General features: G+C 39.1%; 2 protein-coding genes across 3 annotated transcripts; both read right to left on the bottom strand.

Moving 5' to 3' along the window:
- Window positions 1-4,434: 4,434 nt before the first annotated feature.
- On the bottom strand, window positions 4,435-10,213 carry LOC139121651 (tubulin alpha-1 chain-like). The gene is given in 4 exon segments (XM_070686729.1): window positions 4,435-5,126; window positions 5,129-5,722; window positions 5,811-6,033; window positions 10,077-10,213. Coding segments are annotated over 4 exon segments (1,356 nt in total). The 5' UTR covers window positions 10,080-10,213; the 3' UTR covers window positions 4,435-4,590.
- Window positions 10,214-14,781: 4,568 nt separating this feature from the next.
- On the bottom strand, window positions 14,782-24,660 carry LOC139121650 (centromere protein H-like). Of its 2 annotated transcripts, none has more exons than XM_070686727.1 (7): window positions 24,569-24,660; window positions 20,448-20,655; window positions 18,654-18,755; window positions 18,071-18,142; window positions 17,238-17,431; window positions 16,074-16,176; window positions 14,782-15,454 (listed from the first exon to the last, which is right to left on the bottom strand). In XM_070686727.1, the coding sequence occupies exons 2-7, from the start codon at window positions 20,579-20,581 to the stop codon at window positions 15,304-15,306; spliced, it is 756 nt and encodes a 251-aa protein (XP_070542828.1). In that variant the 5' UTR covers window positions 20,582-20,655; window positions 24,569-24,660; the 3' UTR covers window positions 14,782-15,303. The 2 variants fall into 2 exon arrangements, with proteins under 2 accessions (XP_070542828.1, XP_070542829.1); XM_070686728.1 differs by lacking the exon at window positions 24,569-24,660 and adding an exon at window positions 23,473-23,647.
- Window positions 24,661-24,780: the final 120 nt, after the last annotated feature.

The raw sequence follows: 24,780 nt of genomic DNA, 5'->3' as shown, positions 1-24,780 counted from the left end.
TGTCATAGTGGCCACGTTTCCGGTTCCTAGCGTTTGAAAGCTTTCATTAAGGGCACTAAAAAGTACTTTGATGTAATAAGCGATCGTAAATATCAATCCGTGTCCGAAACCAAGAAATGTCAGCCGTTCTTTTACAGACGAAAAGAATATCAATCAAACTTGCATTAACCTAGTAAGCAAATGGATTTTTGAAAGGTGCAGAGGTAAAATTTTAATACTAATAAGTAGTAAAAACACCAGCAAGACACGAACTGTACTGGGAACCAGTTGCACCAAGGTAAACTACACTCAGAAGAGTATCAGAATAAAAGAATGTCAAAAAATATCGCATGTCGATTGAGAGGGTGACACCTGGTGTGCTCGTGCTCACAAATGTAGCCGATCACAGATCGATCGGCTTTGTGTCTGTCATTGAGAAGTTTACGGACGTCAGCAATATGGTTGGGTAGTGTGAGTAGTTTTCATCGTTTAAGTTCTTTTTCGAGCCTGAAAGGATATCAGGCAGGAACCTACCAGCGTGGCAGTGTTTGGCGTGAACATGGTTCCGAACTGTACTGAGTATGATATCTATTTAAGGTGGAACGCGCCTCGTGGACAGATATTCGGACTCTAAAACTTTTGCAATTATTTTCTGATCCACTACTTATAGGGATTCATTTTAAAGCTCTTGATGAGAGAAAACGTTTTACCGTCTAAGTTTTTCGAAAATTAAAAATCTTACTTTTCTCCATAGAGTTAACACAGTAATAGCGGCCATTTTTTGTTTCAAATATCGGTAAATCTTGAGTGATTTGTTTCTCAAATTCCAAATTTTGCAAGGTGCCCCCCTGATTTTATTCTTGATTCTTGATTCTTGAGAATGGTTGAAATATTCCTTTAGGAAAGTTTGAGCAAAAGTTTAAGTCTTTCACTTTCGAGACGCACACTGCCTTAAATAGAAACAGAGCTTGTGACCCGTATCTTGGATGACATTTGCGTTTGCCCCGGCCTTGATACGCTTCTTAGTCTTGGCAACCCCAAAAGGGTTGACTCGTCGCAGCTGCTTCAAATGTGCATTTAATAATTCCATTTTTAATAAAGGGAAATATGCTCTTAATCTCCAAAACGCGATTAATTATTTTAAGCGATCGCAGCTGATCTTCTAAAGTGCGTCCAACGCGCGCTCGGGTCTCCACAGAGACCAGCAAACAAAGATTTCTAAACCGACCATGTCGTGAAAAACAGCCAACAAGCTGCGTTTTGTTGACTGCACTACATGCACCAATGTCAATCAAAATGTCAAGTACGTTCAGCTTTTGTACGTTAACCGATGGCTTTGACAAACCGACAGCGTGGTCTGTCCTTCCTACGAACATGTGTGAAATAGTGTTTGCCATCATGTTGATCTTATTTTTATGACTGAAACGTCTGCTTCGGAAGATAACAAACCCGTCCAGCAAAAAAACTGCCGAAAAGTCTAACACTGACAAAAGTTTGCAAGTAATAATCTACTGCAAGAGATTAGCTACCTAAGGGACACAGAGCAGACAAAATGGATATCAACGCTTCAATAGGTTTCTAAATTAAATTCATATTTTATAAAAACGACCAAATTGTGTTTAATTTCTAATACTGACATAAAGCAAGTGAGATTAGAAGGTTAAAGATCTGAGGAGGTTACTCCAATAGAAAGGTTTATGGGTATGTGTCGCCCCAATGGGTCACTTTTTCACGAAAAAAATACGTTTAGGGATTTATTTTCGTGAAAAAGTCTGTATATCCAAAAATCCCCAAAACATGGGTTGAGTACATAGGACATGTCCCCATGCGAAAGGGAAGACCTTCACATGCAAAAATAAACAGTAAAATTTCCAAAATTTGTCGAGTAATCCCTATGAATGGATCACTTCTCTGAATATCTATCAGTAGATGCCTTCAACTTTAATGATACACCTTCGTATGAAAATGTAAGGAATACCCCTCCCCCCCTCCCCCATCCCTTCTCGGTAAAAAACATTCCCTAGTGCACAACGCCCATGTCACTGTCGGCACATATGTTATAAAAACGTTCATTATACCGGTTTCATAACTAAAGTATCAGTAAAGCGAGGCAAGTGGTGGTTTGAAGAAACTTTTTTTTTTCAAATCCTGCAGATTGTCAACAGTCATTGATATTTCCTAAACAGGAACAAAATCACTATTTCTTCGACGCCAACTCTTATTTTCCTCGGGATCGCAAATCACAATACTGATAGTAACGATTTAACCTGACATGTATGAAATCGTTTTTCCAGTTAGAAACAGCTGTCCTCGTTGTTTACTAGTAAGCCAAGGTCGGCAAAACCATAAATCATTTTTTTAAAGTTGACTTTAGAAAGATGTGCCAGCAATCCGCTGCCTAGAAATCTTTCTCGTCTCATTCACGCCATGAATGGTCAACTGTGCATGGCCCCTTTAGCAAATTTCACAGTGTACCACACAAATATGTGAGGAAAACACATTTTGTATCTTTTATAATAGAAATTAGAATGTGGTTGTCAAGCCTGAGGAACACAAGGCATCTGCAGCACCATGCAGGCGACATCAGCCTCGTTCCAGAGGCAGAGACTACTCTTTGGACGCTTCTACTGGACTTTTGTGTGCATTTCTCATACGAATAAACAGTGTTCATATCCAGCCTTGTGGGCGGTGATATGCACAAACAGTCAAGAGAAAATTTATTCTCGGTGCATCAAGAGCAGCGGTACACGCGGTCATCCATTGACCGTGATTGTCTATTCCGTTGAAGCGTCCCCCTCTGACGATTTGGAGGTAGTTGTTAAAATAGAGTCGGAAAAGAACTATAAAAGAACTATTTAAAAAATTGTAAACTTAATCATTTGCCTCATTTAACGATTCACGGGTCTTCTAGAAACGAGAAAGCAGAAGTTTCCGCTAATGAAAACATGTTAGCGCTGTTGAATTTATTTGAGCGATTTTGAAACTTTTGAAGGAGAGTTCGTTCAATACCACGTCGTACCGATTTTCTCACCGTATAAACAATGTATATTATGACACAAATGTGGCTTGAACACGGCAATCGTTGTGAAATATTTCCTTGCCCGTATTTTAGCTGGTTTCTCAAACTAATTTACAAATGACTTTCGATATACAGACGATACAACTTGGTTCCTGGTCAAATAACGGTGACGCAAACCAATGTCTTTCAGAAAATGTGTCTGAACACTCAACTGTCTGAAACACTTCTCGGATTTAAAAAGCGTGCAATGTTAGTTTATCTGTATATCAAGCGTGCCGTACAACTTTTTTGGTAAACGTTTTTCAATTGTTCCAGTGTCTTTGTCAGACAAGTGTCAAAAATGAAAGTATCAAAAATAACGTTTTGTTCGCTCATATCAAATTGAAACTGACATTACAATTTATTACAATTAAACGGACGAGCAATTCGAAATTGCGTCACGTGCATTCATGGCAGGTTTTGTTCATGTAGATATTACATATTTACAAGGCTGTTCCACCACGCTATTTTATAGCAAGTTAATTACTAATTAGGCCGATAGACCGTGCACACAAGACTGTCACTTCACGTCAATTTTACCCAACAAAATGGCGATAGGCAGTGTTCGACTGAAGTCTCACCTGGCTGCCCAATTTTGCACAACGCCCTCTACGGCTCCTTCCGTTCGACAGGCCGCGCACCTGGCATGCCTGTGCTCTGCGGAAACGCGCAAATTGTCAACATTTCATCCTTGAAAAAGAACTGCTTCTATCCATGGGCAATTATTCCCCTGTTATGCATGCAAAATGTTCTAAAAAACTAATCTTTTGGTTCAATATCAGATTCATTCTTTAGTAGTTTCAGTGTTGGAACGGTTTTGTGTGTACACTTAAGTGTTCTATGGAAAGTGATTGGGCTGATATTTGTTCAATTTCGAAGATCGCTACGTTTCCAATAGTTCATGGAAGAGTTCTCCAGAGTTCTGACGAAGTTGAAATAGATGGATTTCAGAGCAGTATTCACTGGTGGAACTTCGTGTGCGTCATTAACACCCAGTAATACTCGGACGAGTGTGAGTGAGGGTGATGGCGAGAGGGGAAGAGGGCTTGAGAGAAATAAACTAATAGAAAGTGGGAAAGGGGAGGATACTTTGTCATGTAATTTCGGCAATCACTTCTTTTTAAGTTTACCTTGAGTAAAAAAGACAACCACCTGTTGATTTCAACGGATGCTTTTATTCAATTTTCAAGTTGGCCATGAGTAAATTCATCCATAGACCCCGGACTCTTCTTTTAAACCAAGGAGCATTCTGGGATCTATGATTCACCCACGATGCTTCTCACAGACATTTGAGTGTTCACTGTAACAACAGAACTAACATCACAAATCAAAGCTACTGTTAGCGGAACGAATTCCATGATCACATCATAGACCCCAGGGTCTATGCTTACATGCGACAAAGACATTGCAGTGAAGGGTTTACGCTTTTGCAAAAGTGACGATCAAATTTTAAGAAACACTTCATTTCAAGCAAGGGGTCCGTCTGAGGTTTGGATATCATTCAGATGATTACGACCGTGTTTCCTAAACTTTGCATGACTGAGTGAAACTGCCTAATACTCCTCTCCTTCCTCTTCTTCTCCTTCGTGATCCGCTGAATCGACACCGACTTCTTCGTAGTCTTTCTCCAAAGCTGCCAAATCTTCACGAGCCTCGGAGAACTCTCCTTCCTCCATACCTTCACCGACATACCAGTGGACGAAAGCACGCTTGGCGTACATCAAATCGAATTTGTGGTCAAGACGTGCCCAGGCTTCGGCGATGGCGGTGGTGTTGCTCAACATGCAGACAGCACGCTGTACTTTAGCCAAGTCACCACCTGGTACAACGGTCGGTGGCTGGTAGTTGATACCGACTTTGAAACCAGTTGGGCACCAGTCGACGAACTGGATAGTACGTTTGGTCTTGATGGTGGCGATGGCTGCATTGACGTCTTTGGGCACCACATCACCACGGTACAGCATACAGCAGGCCATGTACTTTCCGTGACGCGGGTCGCATTTTACCATCTGGTTGGCTGGCTCGAAGCAAGCATTGGTGATCTCCGAAACTGACAACTGCTCATGATAGGCCTTCTCAGCAGAGATGACGGGGCATACGTAGCTAGCGGGAAATGGATACGAGGATATGGCACCAAGTTGGTCTGGAATTCTGTCAAGTCGACGTTGAGGGCACCATCGAAACGAAGAGATGCGGTGATTGACGAGACGATCTGACCAATGAGACGATTCAGGTTAGTGTACGTTGGACGCTCGATGTCGAGATTACGACGACAGATATCGTAGATGGCTTCATTGTCAACCATGAAAGCACAGTCGGAGTGCTCCAGGGTGGTATGGGTGGTCAAGATGGAATTGTACGGCTCAACGACAGCGGTTGCTACTTGAGGAGCTGGGTAGACGGCAAATTCTAACTTGGACTTCTTGCCGTAATCTACAGAGAGCCTTTCCATTAGCAATGAGGTGAAACCAGAACCAGTGCCACCGCCGAAGCTGTGGAAGATCAGGAAGCCCTGCAGACCTGTACACTGGTCAGCTAGTTTACGGATTCTGTCAAGAACCAAATCGATAAGCTCCTTTCCTACGGTGTAATGACCACGGGCATAGTTGTTGGCGGCGTCTTCCTTGCCGGTGATCAACTGCTCAGGGTGAAAGAGTTGTCGATAAGTGCCAGTACGAACCTCATCTGAGAAATAAGAGGAATTAAAATCGTAACTTTATCTATCAACGCAGCAATAATAGAAAGCAGGATTTCAATCTTTTCAGACACTCACCAACGACTGTCGGCTCTAAATCTACAAAGACTGCACGGGGAACGTGTTTGCCAGCTCCGGTCTCGCTGAAGAAAGTGTTGAAGGAGTCATCACCACCACCGACGGTTTTGTCGCTGGGCATCTGACCATCAGGTTGGATACCATGCTCCAAGCAGTACAACTCCCAGCATCCATTGCCAATCTGTACACCAGCCTGGCCGACGTGAATTGAGATACACTCGCGCTGATAAAAGAAAAGGGAAGATAAGTTTACTCGACATTGTTTACTTTGCGGTCTCAAAAGAAGCAAGGCAACTTTCAACAAATGATTGATCACGTGGTGTGATTCAGTGCTTCCCGAGTAATTCTTCTCAAGCGACTACATTATGTTTGCAAATACTAGAGTAAAAAAATATGGACTTTGTTGTACTTAATTTTGAGACCCATGAATTGCCATGTTTACCGAGAACTTGTTTATCTTTGACGGGATGCGATCGATGAACATAAATACAGCAAATTTTGGCAAAATCGAAAGTGTTTTGATAAAATCCAAAAAAAATGTGTAGGACTGTATTTAATATGGTAAGTGTGGTTACCAGAAACACAAATCTGTGCTGTTTGGAGTGATATGAAAGTGAAATTTTGCGATAGTTTTTAGAGCTATCAGCAGCGAATTGGTTGCAGACAGATCGCAACCCAAGTCGCTGCACTACCAGTAGACACACATCGCATAATCTGCCTTTTCATGGTTTTTATGATCTTTATGAGTCGAGCAATCGCTACCGCGAGTGTTTTCTGCGATAAGGGTCATATGGAGATTTTCAATTATTCCGCTATGATAAATCATTCTGTTGAAAATGATAGAGCGTCGTGTCGATGGATTTTAAAGCAAATCTCGGCAGTTCTAGTCTCTGCCATTCTCTCCAGTAATCAAACACTAGCATTTAAACTTCAATTTGTGGAATCAGACTCGTGTCAACATCCCTTGCAACAAAGATTCCACTTTTGGGGGTTTTCCAGTGTTATATATACTACAGAAATCTAGAACAAAATATCACAAATAAAGAAAAGTATCCCTTCAAGTACAGCAAGTACATCTTTATTCATTGCTGTGAGCTCGAACCATATTTTTACGGGAGGATGATTGCGTTTTGCACGTTGCGGACAATATGATAATTGACGTGGAAGTAACCAGTTTGGATTGAATGACGTCATGTCTGCCATGCAGCTATTTTCGCGGTCTCTTTATCTTAATCCGATGTGGTTTGTCGAGGGTGGAGAAAACAAATTGTGGGCGGCTAGTTTGAAAGAGGGGGTTGGCAAGGGTTACCGGAAATGCGTTTTATTTAAGTAGCCTGACACAAAGCCGTTTTGTAGTTTTCCTCAATGCCCCGACCATTCACCCTGTGATGTTGAGGACAGTAACCTTCATTGCCAGATAACCTTTGCTCACATGATTGGACGACTGTTTCCCCTGCTGTTTGAACTCTTTCGGTTGGGATCATAGTATCAAACCTTATCTGCCCCTTTCAGGATTTCCTCGTTTTAAAGGGACTTTCCATTTTTTCCCCTTCCTTTAAAGTTTTGAATTAGAAAAGTATTGATTTTCCGATTTTTCATTTACATAAGATCCCCAGTTTTCCAGTAATTTTGCGCAAGAAGACAGTCGCCCTTTCTTTCACCTGAAACAAACATTTTGTCCCCAAATTTAACTTGCATTCAAATTCAAGTTGCGATGGCGCCCTCATTTTCTGATTGCAGACATTATAGCATGATGGCAAAGACAGAGCGCTTATTTTCATAACACGAAGATGGTATGAATTAAACAAAGGCCCGCTTCCATCAAAGATGTATTATGCGAGGTACATTGAACCCTGCATAATACCTCGGTATTTAGTATGAAATGTCAAAATCAGCTATTCCATTTACTGTTAATTGCCCAACGATTAGTAATCCGCCAAATGATACTCTTTTCTCGATCGATGGCGACAAACACGTACATTTCTACACTCAATACACAACTCTAAAGATATGGAATACCTCAGCAATCGTTAATAAATAAATAAACAAACAAGTAAAAACAAATATACAAATTAATAAAGTGAATGAATAAATAAATAAATGAATAGGCCATGGACTTCTGATTGTAATATAACGGGTACACGCAATACTTCAGCACCAAAGCGATTTGCTTTTAATTGCTTCTTTTCTAATATTACATAACAATAACCATCGTTACTAATTGAGTTTTCTAAAAGGAACAAATGATTACTTAGAAATGGGATCGCTGTAGGCGTTTTGTGCATTGAAGCCATGAGAAGATGAAACCTTCAGTTTGACCCATTATCGTGTTATCATGAAATTTTCCCCCTAAAACAGTATGTAGACAGTGGAGAACAACCATGCGTCGTCGCCGGTCGGCACACACGTAATGTTACTCGGTTAAAAACAGCCTTTAATTTCCTCGGAATTGAATGAGGTGAGGGAGTCTACGATGCTACCAGAGAGAGTTTTGTTTCCTGAAGTGCCGCGGATGATAATTGTCAATTTGTCGGGCAATGACCAGCTTCGCTCAGCAATCATCATTTTACAAGGCACGGTCCCTCCACCTGGAGGGACAGTGTAAAAGGCAAAGATAAGATTAATGATACTGTCATAATGTTAGCAGTTACTACTCCACATTTATTTATACAATGCCTTTACGAATATGTTTCGAACGGGGAAGCTGTGTATTTCTGACGCATTAGAATTAAAGGCAGGTTGAATTGACAAGTAAAATTGTGTTCTCGCTAAAAGGTAAAATCGCAATTCTAATTATACGAATATACGAAAATCATTGGATTTTCAGTTGATACAAATTTTAAAACTCCCAACGTTGTACAGATTATTTTGACGGGCTAAATTACGCTGAAATGTCCTCTTTGCAAGATTTATAAAAAACATTGTGCACCCGAGTTCGAACCAACTTAAAATATCAAGTTTCATTCTGATAACGCAAAAATAAAATATCCAGTTTCTGATAAGCATTGAATGGATGATATGACAAATAAAATGAAATTTAGGAGAAAATTTGAACTGTAGACTCATGGATTATTTGGCACAATATCCACCGAATTAAACAACCTTGTAGTTTTGAAAAAATACAGAGGATCAGCCAATGTCGAGTTAAGCCACAGCCACAAGGTGTTACACTCCAGCTGACAGGGCCACCGATACACAATAGAGAATAGTGGCTGTGTAAAGCTACAGTGAATGGCAAATCTACTTTCATGGTTATCCTTTGGAATGTAGCTTTGCTGATTATCGGAGTTTGGGCGTCAAATATCCATCACATTGGACAAAATTTGTCTCAAATCCATGGGTAAATTATGACCGTAGATCAAGGAAGACGACTTTGCTTGAATTGCGATGTCTGCATTGTCTTCAATTCTGCAAGGATGGGTATGGGAAAGTCGACATTTCCAAATGTAATGCCAGCATGCACAGATAAAAAGCACTATTGTGTATTCATGGTCCGTACTCGCTTTCCAGAGGTCGGCCTGAGTCATTCTAATAGCGGACCGTGCATCTACTTTGCAATGACCCCCGTTCGTCACAGCATTACACAATCTCTGGCTGTCTGATAAAAACTAAACCCCGTTTTAAATAACTTTTGAATCTGATGGTTAGTTTATCTTACTAAAACTACGCAAACAGCCTGAGGTGTGAGACATATTTTCAGGATGGGGCCTTGAAATGCGTGTGATCAAGTGAGTTACAACAACGCACAAGGTCACAGGGTCAGATTCTACGGGAAATTAACCCTGGGTACCGCACTTGGCAAAACTCACTTTGTCTAATTTGCGAAGATGATTAAAAGACAACATCAAAGTATCTTTTTTACAAGAAACTATTTGACATCTAATCCCGTTAACTGTTTGACAACGCCCAAAGCCGCATGATGTGTCCGCCGCCAGTAATTGCAAAATTAAACATTAATTGCATGTATTATCTATGTCGATTACAGGTGCAGTGCAAATCATGGACAGAATTCTTGATTATCTCGTTGAGGAAATTGAACACGTGCACGTTAAACAGCCCGATAAAATAATTAATTTCTGGTACCGCTAAACCAAGTCACTCCACAACCGCATCGGAAATACATCGGAAGAGGGTGTAGTCCCGGCCTTATACGTCAAGGTCTTCCGCCCCTGCAGGACTCAGAACGTCGATGATAGCGAGAAATATGTACAAAATGATTACAACCCCGTCGATTGAACTTACGGCATAGTCAACCGTTGCACTTACCATTGCTGAGAGATGTTGGAAATGTAGCGGCAAATAAAAGGCGATTCACAAGGAGGGCCTCACCACGCTGACGTGAATAGTCGGAAAGTGAGAAAGAAATGACACAAGGACTGCGCATGAGTGCCTTTATCCCATGCTGATGTCATCGTCAAAAACGAGAGTGAACGATGATTGGCGAATCGCTCGATTCAGAATGCACATAATCAGGTGGCGTGAAAATAGAATATGCAATAAGTTCTACGAGCATGGCATTGCATAGTTCCGCATCACCTGATCTACAACATTGCAACAAGCTTGGATGAGTTGGGGATTTTACTGACATTATGGAAATGCTGGTCAATATATTCGACCGGAATGTTCCATGGTTAAAAATTGAAAGTGCAGAGAAATTATTCTGAATATATTTCCAATATATATGCATTCACGTGACCCCTAATTATTCATTTTGAACTCAACAAATGGTCTTCTGTTGATCTTCGTGGAAAATGTCAGGCTCCGGACAATATTTTATGCTGTTGAGTATCCCTCTCACTACGCAATGGGAGTCTAATGTAACCACACAGATGTAAACAGCGTTAATCTATCAATTCAACAGAATCGTTGATATCAAAAGGGCAACATTGTGAAACCCACTCATTAACAGGAAAAATGTCTAATATATCTTTGCTAAATGTTGCTCATAGAAATATTCCTATAAATTTAATATAATGCTGATCTATTCGAATATCATAAAGGTTAAGGGGACAATTTCTCAGGATTCAAAGCAATTAATCATGGAAGTCACAGGCCTTACTCATCTGACAGAAAGGTTACCTGTGTAGGATGGCTCTTGAGGTTATCCGTGAAATCCAATTTCAAAATTATGACTCGTAGGAGTAAAATAATTGATATTCCGGATATAACAGGATATGATATTAAAAGATCTTTAATCTTGGCAATTTCACCGTGACGTTTAAGAAAAAATTTCTTACTTTTTGGAGTAATATTACTCGGCCAAAGGCAAGGTTTTCCTGAAAATGCGTATTGATGTGTTTCCACTCCCCTGAGACAATTTTACAATCCGTCTATCGGGGGACTGTATATTTCACTCTATTTGCATGAAATGGCCTACGCGCAGTGTTTTCTGGTCAATGTCAAAGTGTGGACTCTATTTCCGATCGAATGCCTCTTTCCTAAGGAAATGTCTGTCCATATGAATTATCTGAGTTTGTAAGATTTACCTTTTTGTTTGAATTGTCTCGTTAAATTGCTGTCTACTCTACACATTTCGTGTTTTGGACCAGTTTCTACACTTTTTTCTGACTTTCACGATTCTGCCAATTTTGAAATTTACTAAGGTCTTTGTATCTACGTTACTATATATTCACGATGTTGAGCACACGGACAAATTACGTTAGTAATATTGTACATTTTTGTCACAATTGCTGATATATCACGTGACCCATCTGCTCAGACATGATAATATATTCTAATGCAATGTTGTCTGGTCGGTCAGACTGTCACAATTTCTCGGATAGTCCATCAGCTTTATGTCCATTATCAGTTTCTGTACCTTATGTCACAGAAGAACATTCCGTTGACGTAGTGTGACAATAATATCTGCCAGAAAGGCTCATAAAACCGTGTTCAAGCGACAGAATACTCTTCAAAGACAACATACCTTTATAATTATGTATTTGAAGGTCAACATCTTGGGCAAGGTGAATAATTATAATTCAGAAATCACGTGTTTCAGAATTGATAACAGCAATAATAGCTGAACAAATAATCAAAAGACAAATTAACAATCGGACAGCTATACGAAGTGTCAAATTCCTTTTACAATTAACTGCAAACACCAATTTTCCATATCAAGATGGACGAAATTAATATTTCCGAGCTCATACGTATTTCAAGTGTTGTTATCAATATTTAGGGTCGAGAAAGTCATCACGTGGAGGGGACTCGTTTTACTGCCAGGTCATTTATTAGCAACTGGAGGGGGATACTGTGGTTTTGTTGGATTCACTGGGTTCGTACACTGTGAGAGTTACGGTAAGTTTGAGAATTGAAATGCTCAGGCTGAAATAAAAGAATGTTCGAGCAATTTATGAAACATGGCCACTGGAAGTACGGTACCTCAGTTGTGTGAATTTTTTAAAAATTGAGTGTTAATTTCATACTGTAATGGCAAAAATTGATTAACGTGTACACTACTTTTTAAATGAGAAGAGAGAGATGGTTATACCAAGAATAATATCATAGACAGTCTATGATATTACTCTGTGGTTATACCAAGAACTTAAATTGTTATGGTATTTGGCAAGTATTGCCTTCGAGGCCTGACCAAAATCACCAAATTACCTATTTCTTGTCTAGATCTTGACTCTAACTTTGCATACTTTCTCCCTGTTTGGACAAAATTTATTTGACTCTGTAATATTAAAGTGGCAGTTTAGTGACGCCAGCAAGCGTAACTGTCAGAGTCAACAAATATCCGTCAGTGAAACAATGTGATTCTCCATCAACCATCAGGACATGTGGAAGGAAGCCCCGACAGAATACTGAGGGTATATTATCAGATTCCTGCAGATCTTTTTGTATGCGATGTGAACGTTTCGTCACGGTACCGGGCCTTGAAACCTGATATACGCAATACGGAAGACCTACTATATGGGTACCTTTCTCTAGAGGCTGTCTTCATTCAAATTCTTGTATTTTCCCACAATCGTGCCTAGTACATTGATCTGGTGCAGACTTATAGACTACCCGAGAATTCAAGTGTACTTCTACGGCTTTCCCACCCCTGCCCGTTATACTTTGAATATGCCTATCTAGCCCCCTTTTCCCGTATTCTTGAATAAAGCGCCGACTTGTGTTTTGTTTCAAACACCTGTTGAAGGCCAAAAGTTGGTGCGATGACAAGGTCCGGTGACAGATCCATTTCAAGAAATTACAGTTTCATTTGCGAGCTTGTTTAAGACAGACAGTAAGAGAAAGATATTTTCTGTCTATATTTGATATATATATGTCTGTCGACTTGAATGTGTTGAAGCCCACGAACTATGTGTTGTGATAGCATTCAAGCTATCAAGAGTTTCATTCTTCGGTCATATTACATATCATTATCGTAAAAATGTATTTTAATGATCCAACATTGGCGTATACACATACTCCCATTGCATCTACGATACTAGAACACAGCAAGGTGCATCTCTATCAAAACAGCAACTTGAGTTTTTCTTTCGCTAGCTAATAAGGTGTAGTGACACCCCGGGAGTGACACACTATCCGGTCAATTGTCAATGTTATGCTACATGTAATTTTGCCAATTTTGTCTTTGCAGTGGCAACATCCTTACCGGGGAACATGTTAAAGACGCATGTTATGTTGTTGTTGATGTAATGATCATCAAATGCATTCAAAGCAGATGATCAGGATTCAATAGTGAAAGCTTTGTATGAACTAAAGAATTTTCGATGTGAAAAGAATCGTTTAAGATGTAATAGCAAAGGCAATCTTGATAAAGGGTTTTGTGGAGAGCGCAAGTTGGCAAATAAAATAATGCTTCCCCTCGTTACAGCAAAACAATCATACCCCTCGTTGACTACGCAGTCACCCCGTCTCCTGCCCCGATTTCAGCTTAGCGTAGCACTTAAAACGACCGGATTTACTTGGCTTCGTTACACGTTTGGCTAGCCCAGCCAGACCGTTGAGGGCAGGTAACAGTCTGGGATAACGGATTAGCAGCGAACCAGGGGCTGCGGGAGTCTAACCACAGGACTGCAGAAAACGTCACCTAGGTTTTCAGCATAATTCCAATGTCCCCTTGGTACATGCAACCACAGCATGTAATATAATTTGGAAGATAAGGCTGGATTGATACTGGTGTTAAAGCAAAGACACTCCATTGGCACTCTGTCACATACACCCATATCAAATGACGATCTGAACCTTGTGTTGCAATATGGAGATGCAGGTCAAATATTGTGTAAATTTTTACTCATTTATTTACAATATTTTCTGATGCAAAATGACGACATAAGACAGTAAATATGTTGCTGTATACATCTTTCTTGTTGGAATACTTTGAAAGCTAACAAATGATGCTAAAGGATAAAAAATGCCTATGGTGAAACCCGATCTTCTCAGATAGACATGCCTTCAATTGAACTGCATTTTTTTATACCATCACACTAAGCTCCGTTATGTATCTTTGAAACTAAAATAAATGGATTACAGATCTCATATGTCAGCCTATCTACCACAGTTTTACCATTTTACAATAGAACATTGTGTTCTCAACTCTACAATACAAGTAAAGCAAATAACATGATTGCTCTATCAGTAAATGCATTGTCGGACCAGTTATTTTGAACCGCTAACACAATATATGACATGCAGTTTGCATGGAAACATTCACAATGCAATTTCAAGATTATCAGATGACAATTCAACCTAGTAATAATGTTAAGAAACAGTAAGTTTTCTGTTTAAACCGTTTTTCAGTGTACAAGGGTTGCATTTTCATATTTTAGGCATTTGTTGTATCAATTTTTCATCGTAAATACTGTTTTTCTTTTATGAGGAGGTTGTGTGTAGAACTTCAGAATAAATAAAAGTCATAGAAACTCCAGAAAACAAAAAGCCTTGGGTGTTCTCCACAGCTAAGCAAAACACTGGGGTGACCAATTTACATAACATTAATTTGCATATTATTTTATGGTCAAAATGTTTTCTTTTGTACAGTTATTAACAAATGAAAAGACTGTTCCAAAAATCAGAGGGGTGGTCAAGCCCTCAAAATCCATTTGTGAAGATCCCTGGCTTTTCAATCGTGATTGCAATTCACAGCACTGCATTGGATCCGACAAATAATCTTTGTTCAGTATGTCTAGACAACTCTTCCAGTGAGTGTGAATGTGGAAGGGACAGTAACTATTACTTTGAAGGATCTTTTCTGCGATCTTTGTGAGTCTAAGTCTGCGAGAGGAGTCTGCATAAAATTGGTCTTGTACTGAAACATGATCTACCCTTGTTGATTAATTGTTTCAATTGCCTATATTTTGTCAGCATACAGTGCATTTAAGATCATGACACAATGTGCCTTGTCAACACAAACAATTAACACTGTACACAAACAGGTTGCATTCAGCAAATACTACAGCTAGACAATTAGCAGATACCATAGAGTCTGCATAAGACGGAAGCTCTGATTGGGTACAAAATTTCACAGAGTCTGTCCAGATCAGTCGTCAATAGGTTGTCCAAGGGCAATGACTGTTTCAGCTAAATCAGGGTCCTCTGCCCAGTTGACACCACTTCCAACAACCACTCCTTGAAACACTCCCCTCACCAGTGAAATTTTGGTTGTCAACTCATCCAACTCTTCCTTTATCCTGGTAGACAAAACAAAAACCATAAAGACATGTCTTGTGAAATGTTTTGTGCATTGCAAAGTTTTTTCAGGACTGTTCCTCTCTGAGATAATATCATTAAATTTTGCATTTGAAAAAATTATAAGTACCTTTGTACAATGACTTATTTCTTGTGATGAAAATAAGTTCATTTGTAACAGGCAGGCAAAAAGTACTCATTATGCTTGGTAAAACGTGGCCTTTGAGCACTAAAAGTTAAGTTTTGTTCGTCTTTATAAAATATACCCCAGTCAATTTTCTGAGATTTTTGACAAAATTTGATTAAAACTGTAGCCAATGAAATGTGATGTCCGTTTGGTCCAAAATTATCAAGCAAATTCAATAAAATTTCATAAAAATTGGTAAAATGTTACACAAAAATTTTGGCAGGAAAATTACAGCACCACTAAAAGGGTTAACTTGGTTTACAAACTTTACAGCCAGTCTCATGCTGAGATCAGTTGTGCATGTTGATCACTTGCCACAATCATCTACTCCACTGACAAGTTTTCTGTACAAGTTACTGAGAGTTTAATCAGACAGTATCATACTACACTTCTGGTCTGTCATGAGTATTTACAGAATTTCAAGTCAGACATACCTTGTAATTTCCTCACTCTCTGCATCTCTTTGCTGTTCCTTGTCTGTGGCACTTTGCTTCTCTTGTATCTGTAACATTAACTCCCTGTTGGATTTTTTCATTTCTATGTGTTCAAATACAGAGAACAGAGAAACAACAGATCAGTGGAGGTGATGACCAAAAGATCTTGAACACTTTCGCACTGGCACACATTAACATTCCTAGTGGCATACCTTTGTGTGGATATACTTTTGCATAATTTCGCTGTAATCTTTTAGACCAGCGACTCTGATTTCATCCTATTTGAGTATAGATTTGTAGGATTCAACAGCAGAAGTTGGTTTGGCTGAATTGTGATAATATACTGTGGTAGTGATTTTCTTTCCTGTTGCATTACACCTTTGAGTCAATCATAATTTTGTATACATCGGACAATTCATAGCAACCAACAATGCTGTGTCTGATCTCTACTAGCAGTTACAGCATTGAGCATAGCCACACATCTTTGTTTTTTCTTAAATAAACTTTATTAAGACAAGGTTTCTTATAACAAGCATATACTTGTATAGCTGGCTATTCTGTCATGCTTGACAATTTGTCTCCAAGTAAAATGGGAAGTTTTCTTCGGCTGTAAGCCAAGTTATTTCTGTGTGTGTGCTTGTTGAATTTTGGCGGTGCAGCTGGCATGGGCAGGATTTGATCACCATCATAGTGGATAACTGAACCAGCCTTTATAGGGATGGCTAGGTGGCCTACAGGTCTTGTCTGTGATTACTGTACTAAGTGCTGACACAGTAGACTTGGTTCTGGTCTAGGTGCAACCAATGTATTTTTTGCAGGTGATAAGTCAGTCTTACAGTAAGGTATCACAGTATCTGTCGTGTTTTGTCAAACTTTGATAGCAAATTAAATATGTTGTAATACACATTGTCTTTTGCCAGAATTTCCCTATGACAAAGTGATCACAGTAGCTACAGTGGAAAAGTTCTTAAACTGTTTACCTCGGAATTCTACCTTCAGTACAAGCACTCTGTGTGGAACTCACTACAAAAAGTTGTAAATCAGTTGATGTGGAAATACAGCCATTACAGACACTCAAGCAAACGTGCCACAATGAATTTATCACAATCACCACACACTTTAATCACAGAATGATGAAAAGCTGCAAAGAAAAGCATACAGTACCTAGACACTGTTTCTTGGTTTCGTCCAGTTCCTTCTGCAAGTCCTCTGTCTCTTTGAGTCTTTCCAAGATTTCAGAAGACAATTCTGATTGTTTTTTACACATTTCTGATACATTTTGTTTTTCATTTTCATTGAAAAGTCCACCTTCACTGTCTTTTGATAGAAACTCTTTCAGCAGAGCAGCACACTGAGCACTGACAAGTAAAAAACGAAAGTTTTACAGAAATGGTCACATGCAATGTGTAGATGTATTGACATGCCACCAAAACAAGTACCATTAGTAATATACATTTCCAGAGAGAGAAAAAAATTACTATACGAGTATTTCTTATCAAAACCTGTTATAGAAATAGATATGAAATGAAGGCAAATTTACATTACAACATACAGCAAAGTACACAGGATTCTCCACAAGGGGATTTTGAGGGGCAGGCCACCCCACTGGCACTGTTTTTCAAGCAACCATACAAAGGAATATAAATTTCACCACAAAAGAATATGCAAATTATGTGTTGTTATGTAAATTGGCCATCCTCTGATTTTCCAAGCAGTGAAGAATGCTGGTATGGATATTAACAATGGTTTACTGGGTTACATCGGAATTTTTAGTTGACTATTTGATATATTTACAGAACAAAAATAAATGAAAAATGTGTTCAAAGCATTGACTTTTCATCTTTTCACAGCCAAAGTAACATCTGGTGTGCTGGTACAGATGAAGCAGAAACAAGTGATAAATTTTGAGTACAATATGACCACACAGCTTTACTATAATACAGTGAACATAGTGAATTCCACTGGGTTTTGCTTGTTGCTAGTTACTTCCTTCTTACCTTTGTAGTTTTCTCTCTTTCAGGGAATGTTCTATCGATAGTTCAAATAAATCTACTTTCAAATTTGCTATACTGCAAGATAAAATACATAGCAACATATATGGATTAAGACCAGTGGATCCAGTGAGAAGACACTGTTGCATATCACTAAATGAGGTCAATGTCAGGATAAGGTATAGGGTCAGGATTGAAATAATAATTATGAAATGAACATCCAGTACATATTGGGAGTTAACACTGTGCGGAGTGTGAATAACATGTTTTTCACTTACTTAAGCCATAAACAGTTTTCAAAACATTCTCCCTGGCACAGAAACAGTGTGGCAACACTGTTGTGGTTATCTTGTACTGCTATGATAGGTGTGTCTGAGTAATCTAGTGCTCTCATCTTTTCATTTTCATTAGCATTCTTAAAAATTACCATTAAAAGACTGCAGGCTTATGTCAAGGGAACGTATCAAGGGAACGTACTGGGAGTTCACATCTTGCATTCTTTCTAGAATGTGTAGTGATGAATTTTTGGTTGGATTTGTATAATTGAGAATAGATTACTAATGAGATTTGCAACAAACACAGACAGTACCTTTCGTCCAGTTTCTCAATGTCATTGGATGATGGAGCCAAGGCAGCAGAAGCAAGTACTGCCTTGTGGTCAAGCTTTTGATTTCTTAACCAATCTTTCTTCCTGGAAGAGCAAGAATAAGAGACATGGTAAACTCTTGAGCCATGATCACATTTACAATAAAATTAAAAAAAATATTTCAATGTTCTTGAATTTCTACCTTGTAACAAGGAACAAATTAGATTATTCGAACTCAAATTTGTTATAAGACTGAAGTTAATTTTGCAAAATTCATTTGGAGAACATACCTATTTACTAGTATTTTGTAATTAATGATCTAAATATACAAATGAATATATACCATGCTACTTGCTGTGCACAGTAAGACAAACGTTCTATTTAGTATCCGTAATTTTTGTACCAAGTCGAGTTTTCTTGATGAAGAGATTTCCGACCATGGACAGAAAAAACAACTTGCACCAGTTATGTTGATATTTCAAAACGATGTCTATATCTAGAATTTGATGGTCACTAATTGGATGATACATTAACTGAAATGGAACTTGTGTTTGGCAGCGTATAATATGATTTCCTGAACATTGGGTTTAATTTTAACTGTCAAGTACCAGTGCAACCTGGTAATTCTGAACTGTAACTAACCCTTGCAAGAAAGAAGATTAGCATAAAGGTTCTAGCTAAATGCACCCTACATGGGAAAGGCTCAATCAAATTAGGCATGACTTTGGAAAACCAATTAGGTTTGACTAAAGACATTTATTTATGATCTGTGTAAGCTGCAAGTATTCATTGGTGACTTAATTGTCAGAACTGATTTGTTTATTTCCCAGTAGAAGGTTTTGGCCTCTAAGGTGGACAGTTTTGTGTACTACTATTAAAGTATCTCCTGTCCAATGGATATAATTATCTGGGCTCACATTTGGGTAAGGAAAATGTTAGCCATTCAATTTGCCAAATACTACAACTTTAAGCCAGTTTGGGCAACGGTAAGTCAATTTATCAAAATGGGGAAAATTTCATCTCAGTCCAATTACATACAGAACTATGAGGGTATGCAGGATGTTGTTGAGAGACAGTACGCTTATAAAACACACTATCAAGGTTGTGTCTGATAGGGAAGGGGTTTTCCCAATGAAAAAGGTGATTTTGACATTTGTATGATGGGGTTAATGCATGATGGCATTAACAGCATCCCTTGTACACATAACAAACAGTGATGCACTGTACAGTGCTATTTAGTTGTAATCTTGAGGATACTGATAATGACTTTTGTTCACCAGTTTGACCACTAAGTTAATGTTGTATTAGCCAATAGACCTTTTCCCGGTTATCCCACAATGCATTGTGGTGGCTATATCAAACACCGTATATACGCTCAAAACAACGAAAACATACTGATTTGTGTTGTACAACGGATTGTTATTGAAGAACAGCACAAATTAGCAATGCCATGCCTCGTGTATACATGTTATGTATTCTATCCATCAGCGACGAAAATATAGGTCAGGGTGTAATCTGCCATAGAGTTCTATGAGCAACATACCCTGCGTGTACCCTACGGCTGAAAAGTTCTATGCGTAACGTACGCTTTGTATACCCTGGCGCGCACTTCATCATGGAACCGGTAAAAGAACTATTGACGAGCTGGTGATCGTGTAGTGGGAGCCCTGTTTACAATGGACAATTCTGTGAAGTATGTGCAGTATTCTCATTCAGTCATTTCGTGTTTCCCCTCAACATCACATGTCATGGCTGAATAATTGATTCAGTGTCTGTTATTTGACAAATCAGTCTCACCTTATCAAATCCAATGTCTCACTGGTATTATCAGTTTCTGATGATGGACCACGACGACTAGGTGATTCTAGAACGCCATGTGAGTCAAGGTTTTGTTGAGTTATTTCCTCGAGTGCTTTTCTCCTTGGATTCATCGTTCCACGGACATCAAGAATTCTTCATTCATTAGCAAAATGACGGTATTAACGGAAAGCACATTATCCAAACCCTAAAAAATGGATAGAAAATAAATTGTAAGTAAATGTGAGCTCGTCAAAACAAGACTTCAAATTCTCACATTCCTGGCCGCTGGGAGTGCGGGATCGACAGTGTGGGAAAAATCGATCCCACACTCTCAGAAACCGTCCCACACTCTGCAGTAAATATTACATGAGCTCTGATTGGATGATAAACAGTCTGTTTTGTTCCACGCCCAAAATTTTATCCAATGACACGCGAGTAACACAAGGACTAGAACTACAAAGTAAGCAGGTCAAAGTACAGTGGCAGACGACAGAGTTGTCACGATTTTTGATAATATTGTACGTGTCCAATACGAATTTAACGCATTTTGTGGTTATGTGAGAAAAAGAATCTCACACACCAAGGACCTGGTATCAGATTTCTCACACTCGTTGGGGATATTTTGTCTCACACTCGCCTGCGGCTTGTGTGAGACAAAATATCCCCAACTCGTGTGAGAAATCTGATCCCAGGTCCTTGGGGGTGTGAGATTCTATTATTCTTTGGATCCCTGACTATTTACATCCAAAATTTCACTGACCCCGGTGACTTCACCCTAAGTGCCCTGTGTGATTTGACCCCTTCAGTCTGCATGTACAATGTACCTCTGGGACTACATGTGTAACAACATGTGATGAGTCAGGTTGATATGGTATTGGTTCAAGCAAAGTGGAAATGATGTTATCAAGGAAATGTTATCTACTAGCAATGATTGGCTTAAAATGTGAGAGAGTATTTTCATGTATAAACACCACCTCTTTCATGTTCTTTTCATTGTCCATGCAGGGCTCCCCCTAAGTCACCAAAACGATTAGCCAACTCATTAGCCAAATCAAATATCTTTTAGCCATTTTGAGTAACTTTTAGCCAGTTTATGATCCCAAGTGTGGCAACAGCTTTCTCGTCATTCAGGAGTCCCTAATTTTACAAATTGAGATGTTTTGTATGATGTTCATGATGGTTTTTACATTAAAGAAATATGTGTTTAGTTTTTGCATTTATAATCTGTGTTTTTATGACATTTCAGGGATAGAAATCCTTTTTCATTTTTGGTGGTAAACTTTAAACACCAGAAATAAAATTAGATAGCAATTGAATTCTAAAAATCTGGTAGCAATGTTAGGTGTATATTACAAGAGGTACAGATTGAATATTTCTGCCACATTCAGTTAGTATTCACAGTATGATAGCTTGTGATAAGTTACAGGCTTCTCATGTGGCAAATTTATGCAGTCTTCCATAACCTAAATGTTTGAGCCACACAAGTAAAACAATTTTCCATGCAGAAGACAGCATTTATGGTATAGCACAATGGCAGTGTAGATACGATTATTGTGGTATTTAAGGCCCCGATTTTACGTGTATGTCATAGTTGTGATCAAGCAGGCTGAAATAGCATCTTGAGTATAAGTACTTTTCTTGAAACAAAAAGGGCTGGGCCAAAAAAACCTCTTGTAAAACAAGACACAACGATATATGTTCATTTAAATTACTCACTGTTTGAGGGCATTCATTGTTTTAATGATTATAACATTTTAGCCCAGATATATTTTCATTTGATATTTTGATATCATCAAGAAATGTCCGGTGATGTTCACTTCTAGATCATTAAACTGGTGGAATCTACAAAAATATTAAAATCATTCAGAATCACATAATTTCTTGTATAAGTTATAGCAGTTTGAAAGTAGGCCGAATGGGAGTCAATCAAGCTGAATGCCATTTAAATTGGAAGGCAACAAAATGCCATTTAAATTGAAAGGCAGCAAAATTACCTTTCACCTATTGGACCACCCTAGGTAGTTTTTGTGAACCATAATTGTGTAATTAGGGGGTCTTCATGCATGACATCACATGATGAGATGACCTAGACTTGACCTTTCAGATAACCTCAGTTTTTCTCCTTTTCCTTTTATGACTCCATTTGTGAACGTTTCCTTTGAAATAATGGTTTTTACTATCAAACTGAGTAGTTGCAGGCCAAATTTTGATACAGCAAAGTAGGTAAAACTTTTGATATACTCAAGGACAACCCAGGACTCACAGAGGCAAAGCAGGCCTCAGTGTATTCATGGACGTTAAGTTCATGATGTATTGTAGTATCGAACAGCAACAGTGTTTGTTTTACGTACCAGGGAATTTGTAACTTTGTAGAAAGGAGAGTAAAGTGTTTCAATACATTGCAACTTTGTAGGAAGGAGGGTAAACTGTTTCAACATCTCACAACATTTTATTGTTAGGTGTAGTTTTCTGTTGAGGAGGTGTAAGAATTCAACAGCCACTACATTAACGAAACAGGAATTTTTGTAGCCATTTTTAACTTTCTTGGCATTTGGCGAATTGGCGAATAGGTAGCGGGAGCCCTGCCATGGTAACTGCTGTATGTGACTCAACATGTAGGTATGCCATTAGTACACAAGGACAACAATTACTGAAAATTGTGACTGTTGAAGAATTTAACTGAGAAATATGGTGAAGCGATCTATTAGAAATTACACTACAAAACAAGAGTGGGATTTAACTACATATACCATGTGCTATTAGATTGTCACAGAAAAGGATCGGTTGAATCAACCAGGGATCTGATGTTGGAATGACCATGGAGGAAAACAATTTACCCCCATGAAGCAATTAAGCAGAATGAGAGGTCAAAATGATCTACTACCAAACTTTCCATTATCCCATTACTACCTGGTAACCTCCATAACCATACCATGATCTTGTCAGAGAAAGTGTGTCAGATGCAACAAGGTTCAATGTTGTCAATGAAACTATGACAAAATCTTGGCTCAGCAATACTTACTTAGGGTTTCAACTTCAAATCAGAAACCAGAATGTGGATGCAAAGGCCACCACATTGTATATGCAATGCCCAGTGTGTGTCAAAAGGACTGACCTTAGCTTCATCACTAGCTGTGATATCAAAGCAGTGCTGTGGCTCATCAATCACGCTCGGGACAATGGTCATCGCAATAGAACTGTGGAGAGTCACCCCATAGACGTTTTCGGTAATTTACTATGACACCAATCGGTGTCACTGATTTTTTCCATAAAAAATAATGAAATGTATTTGTCTTTGAATAAATAACTTGTGCCCGCTTTATCATTGACTATTTACGACACATTCTCTACTCCTGCTAACTACATGTACCTTGACGATAAGAACTTGCATTTTCAACCATTTTCCCATGAGCCATCGACAGACTGTGGGACGTAAACATATAGTGAATACATTTGAGGTTAAAGTTTGAATTCAAGCAGAAAGTGTCTATGGCTCACTGATATTAAAATGGTTGAAAATACATGTTGTCATGATCAATTTATTTAGGAGTAGGAGGTGAGTCGTAGATGGTCAGTGAAAAAGTAGGTATAAGTTGATTCATACGACTTGGGGCCTGAAATTGGGAGGCCGAAACGTCTTGGGCCGAAACGTCTTGGTGCCGAAACGTCTAGAAACCGTCGGAGTCACAGGCGTACGGAACGTTTCGTAGATCGTCGTCGGATGGGAAGTGACTGACACTGTGAGGCCGAAGGCCAAACCTCGGTACTGTATAATATTATACAGTACCGAGGTTTGGCCTTCGGCCTCACAGTGTCAGTCACTTCCCATCCGACGACGATCTACGAAACGTTCCGTACGCCTGTGGTCGGAGTGGGGACCCGGATAGCTGCAGCGCTGCAGCTCAAGATTTTACCTGTCCCGTCCTGGTCGGTCTCTCACCAGCGACTATGGATTCGACAGACTAACCGTGTCTATAAACCTTGATCAATGTGATCAAGAGTGGCTTAGTCTCGGTTTACCCAGACTGCAGTTGGGCTCTACTTCCGCCCGCCCACACGGGCGGAAGTAGAGCCCCACTGCAGTCTGGGTAAACCGAGACTAGAGTGGCTTTACTCACCTTTACACAACCGCACAAACACTACAGTAACTTAGTCGCCATTTTGAAAATTGCGCGCTGGCTACATATATCCCAGAATGCCTCAAATCTCGTGACCGAGCAAAAGTTAACTCCTTCACAAAGGAAAAGTTGCAGTTTAAGTTACGTGAATTCAAGCAAAAGGCGAAATTATTTTGGTTTCTATCCTTCAAGTGATTCTTTTATCTGAATGA

This window comes from Ptychodera flava, chromosome 21 (assembly GCF_041260155.1).
Source record: "Ptychodera flava strain L36383 chromosome 21, AS_Pfla_20210202, whole genome shotgun sequence".
NCBI lineage: Eukaryota > Metazoa > Hemichordata > Enteropneusta > Ptychoderidae > Ptychodera > Ptychodera flava.
The sequence above is the reverse complement of the archived record's forward strand: the minus strand, read 5'-3'. Positions and strand labels throughout refer to the sequence as shown.

What these genes read in the sequence shown, in the direction of transcription:
- LOC139121650 (XM_070686727.1), bottom strand. Translation starts at nt 20,581, where the DNA reads ATGAATCCAAGGAGAAAAGCACTCGAGGAAATAACTCAACAAAACCTT. An exon ending in GAGACATTGGATTTGATAAG is followed by an intron (nt 18,756 to 20,447) that starts GTGAGACTGATT and finishes TTGCTCTTCCAG; the next exon opens with GAAGAAAGATTGGTTAAGAA. An exon ending in ATTGAGAAACTGGACGAAAG is followed by an intron (nt 18,143 to 18,653) that starts GTACTGTCTGTG and finishes TTTATCTTGCAG; the next exon opens with TATAGCAAATTTGAAAGTAG.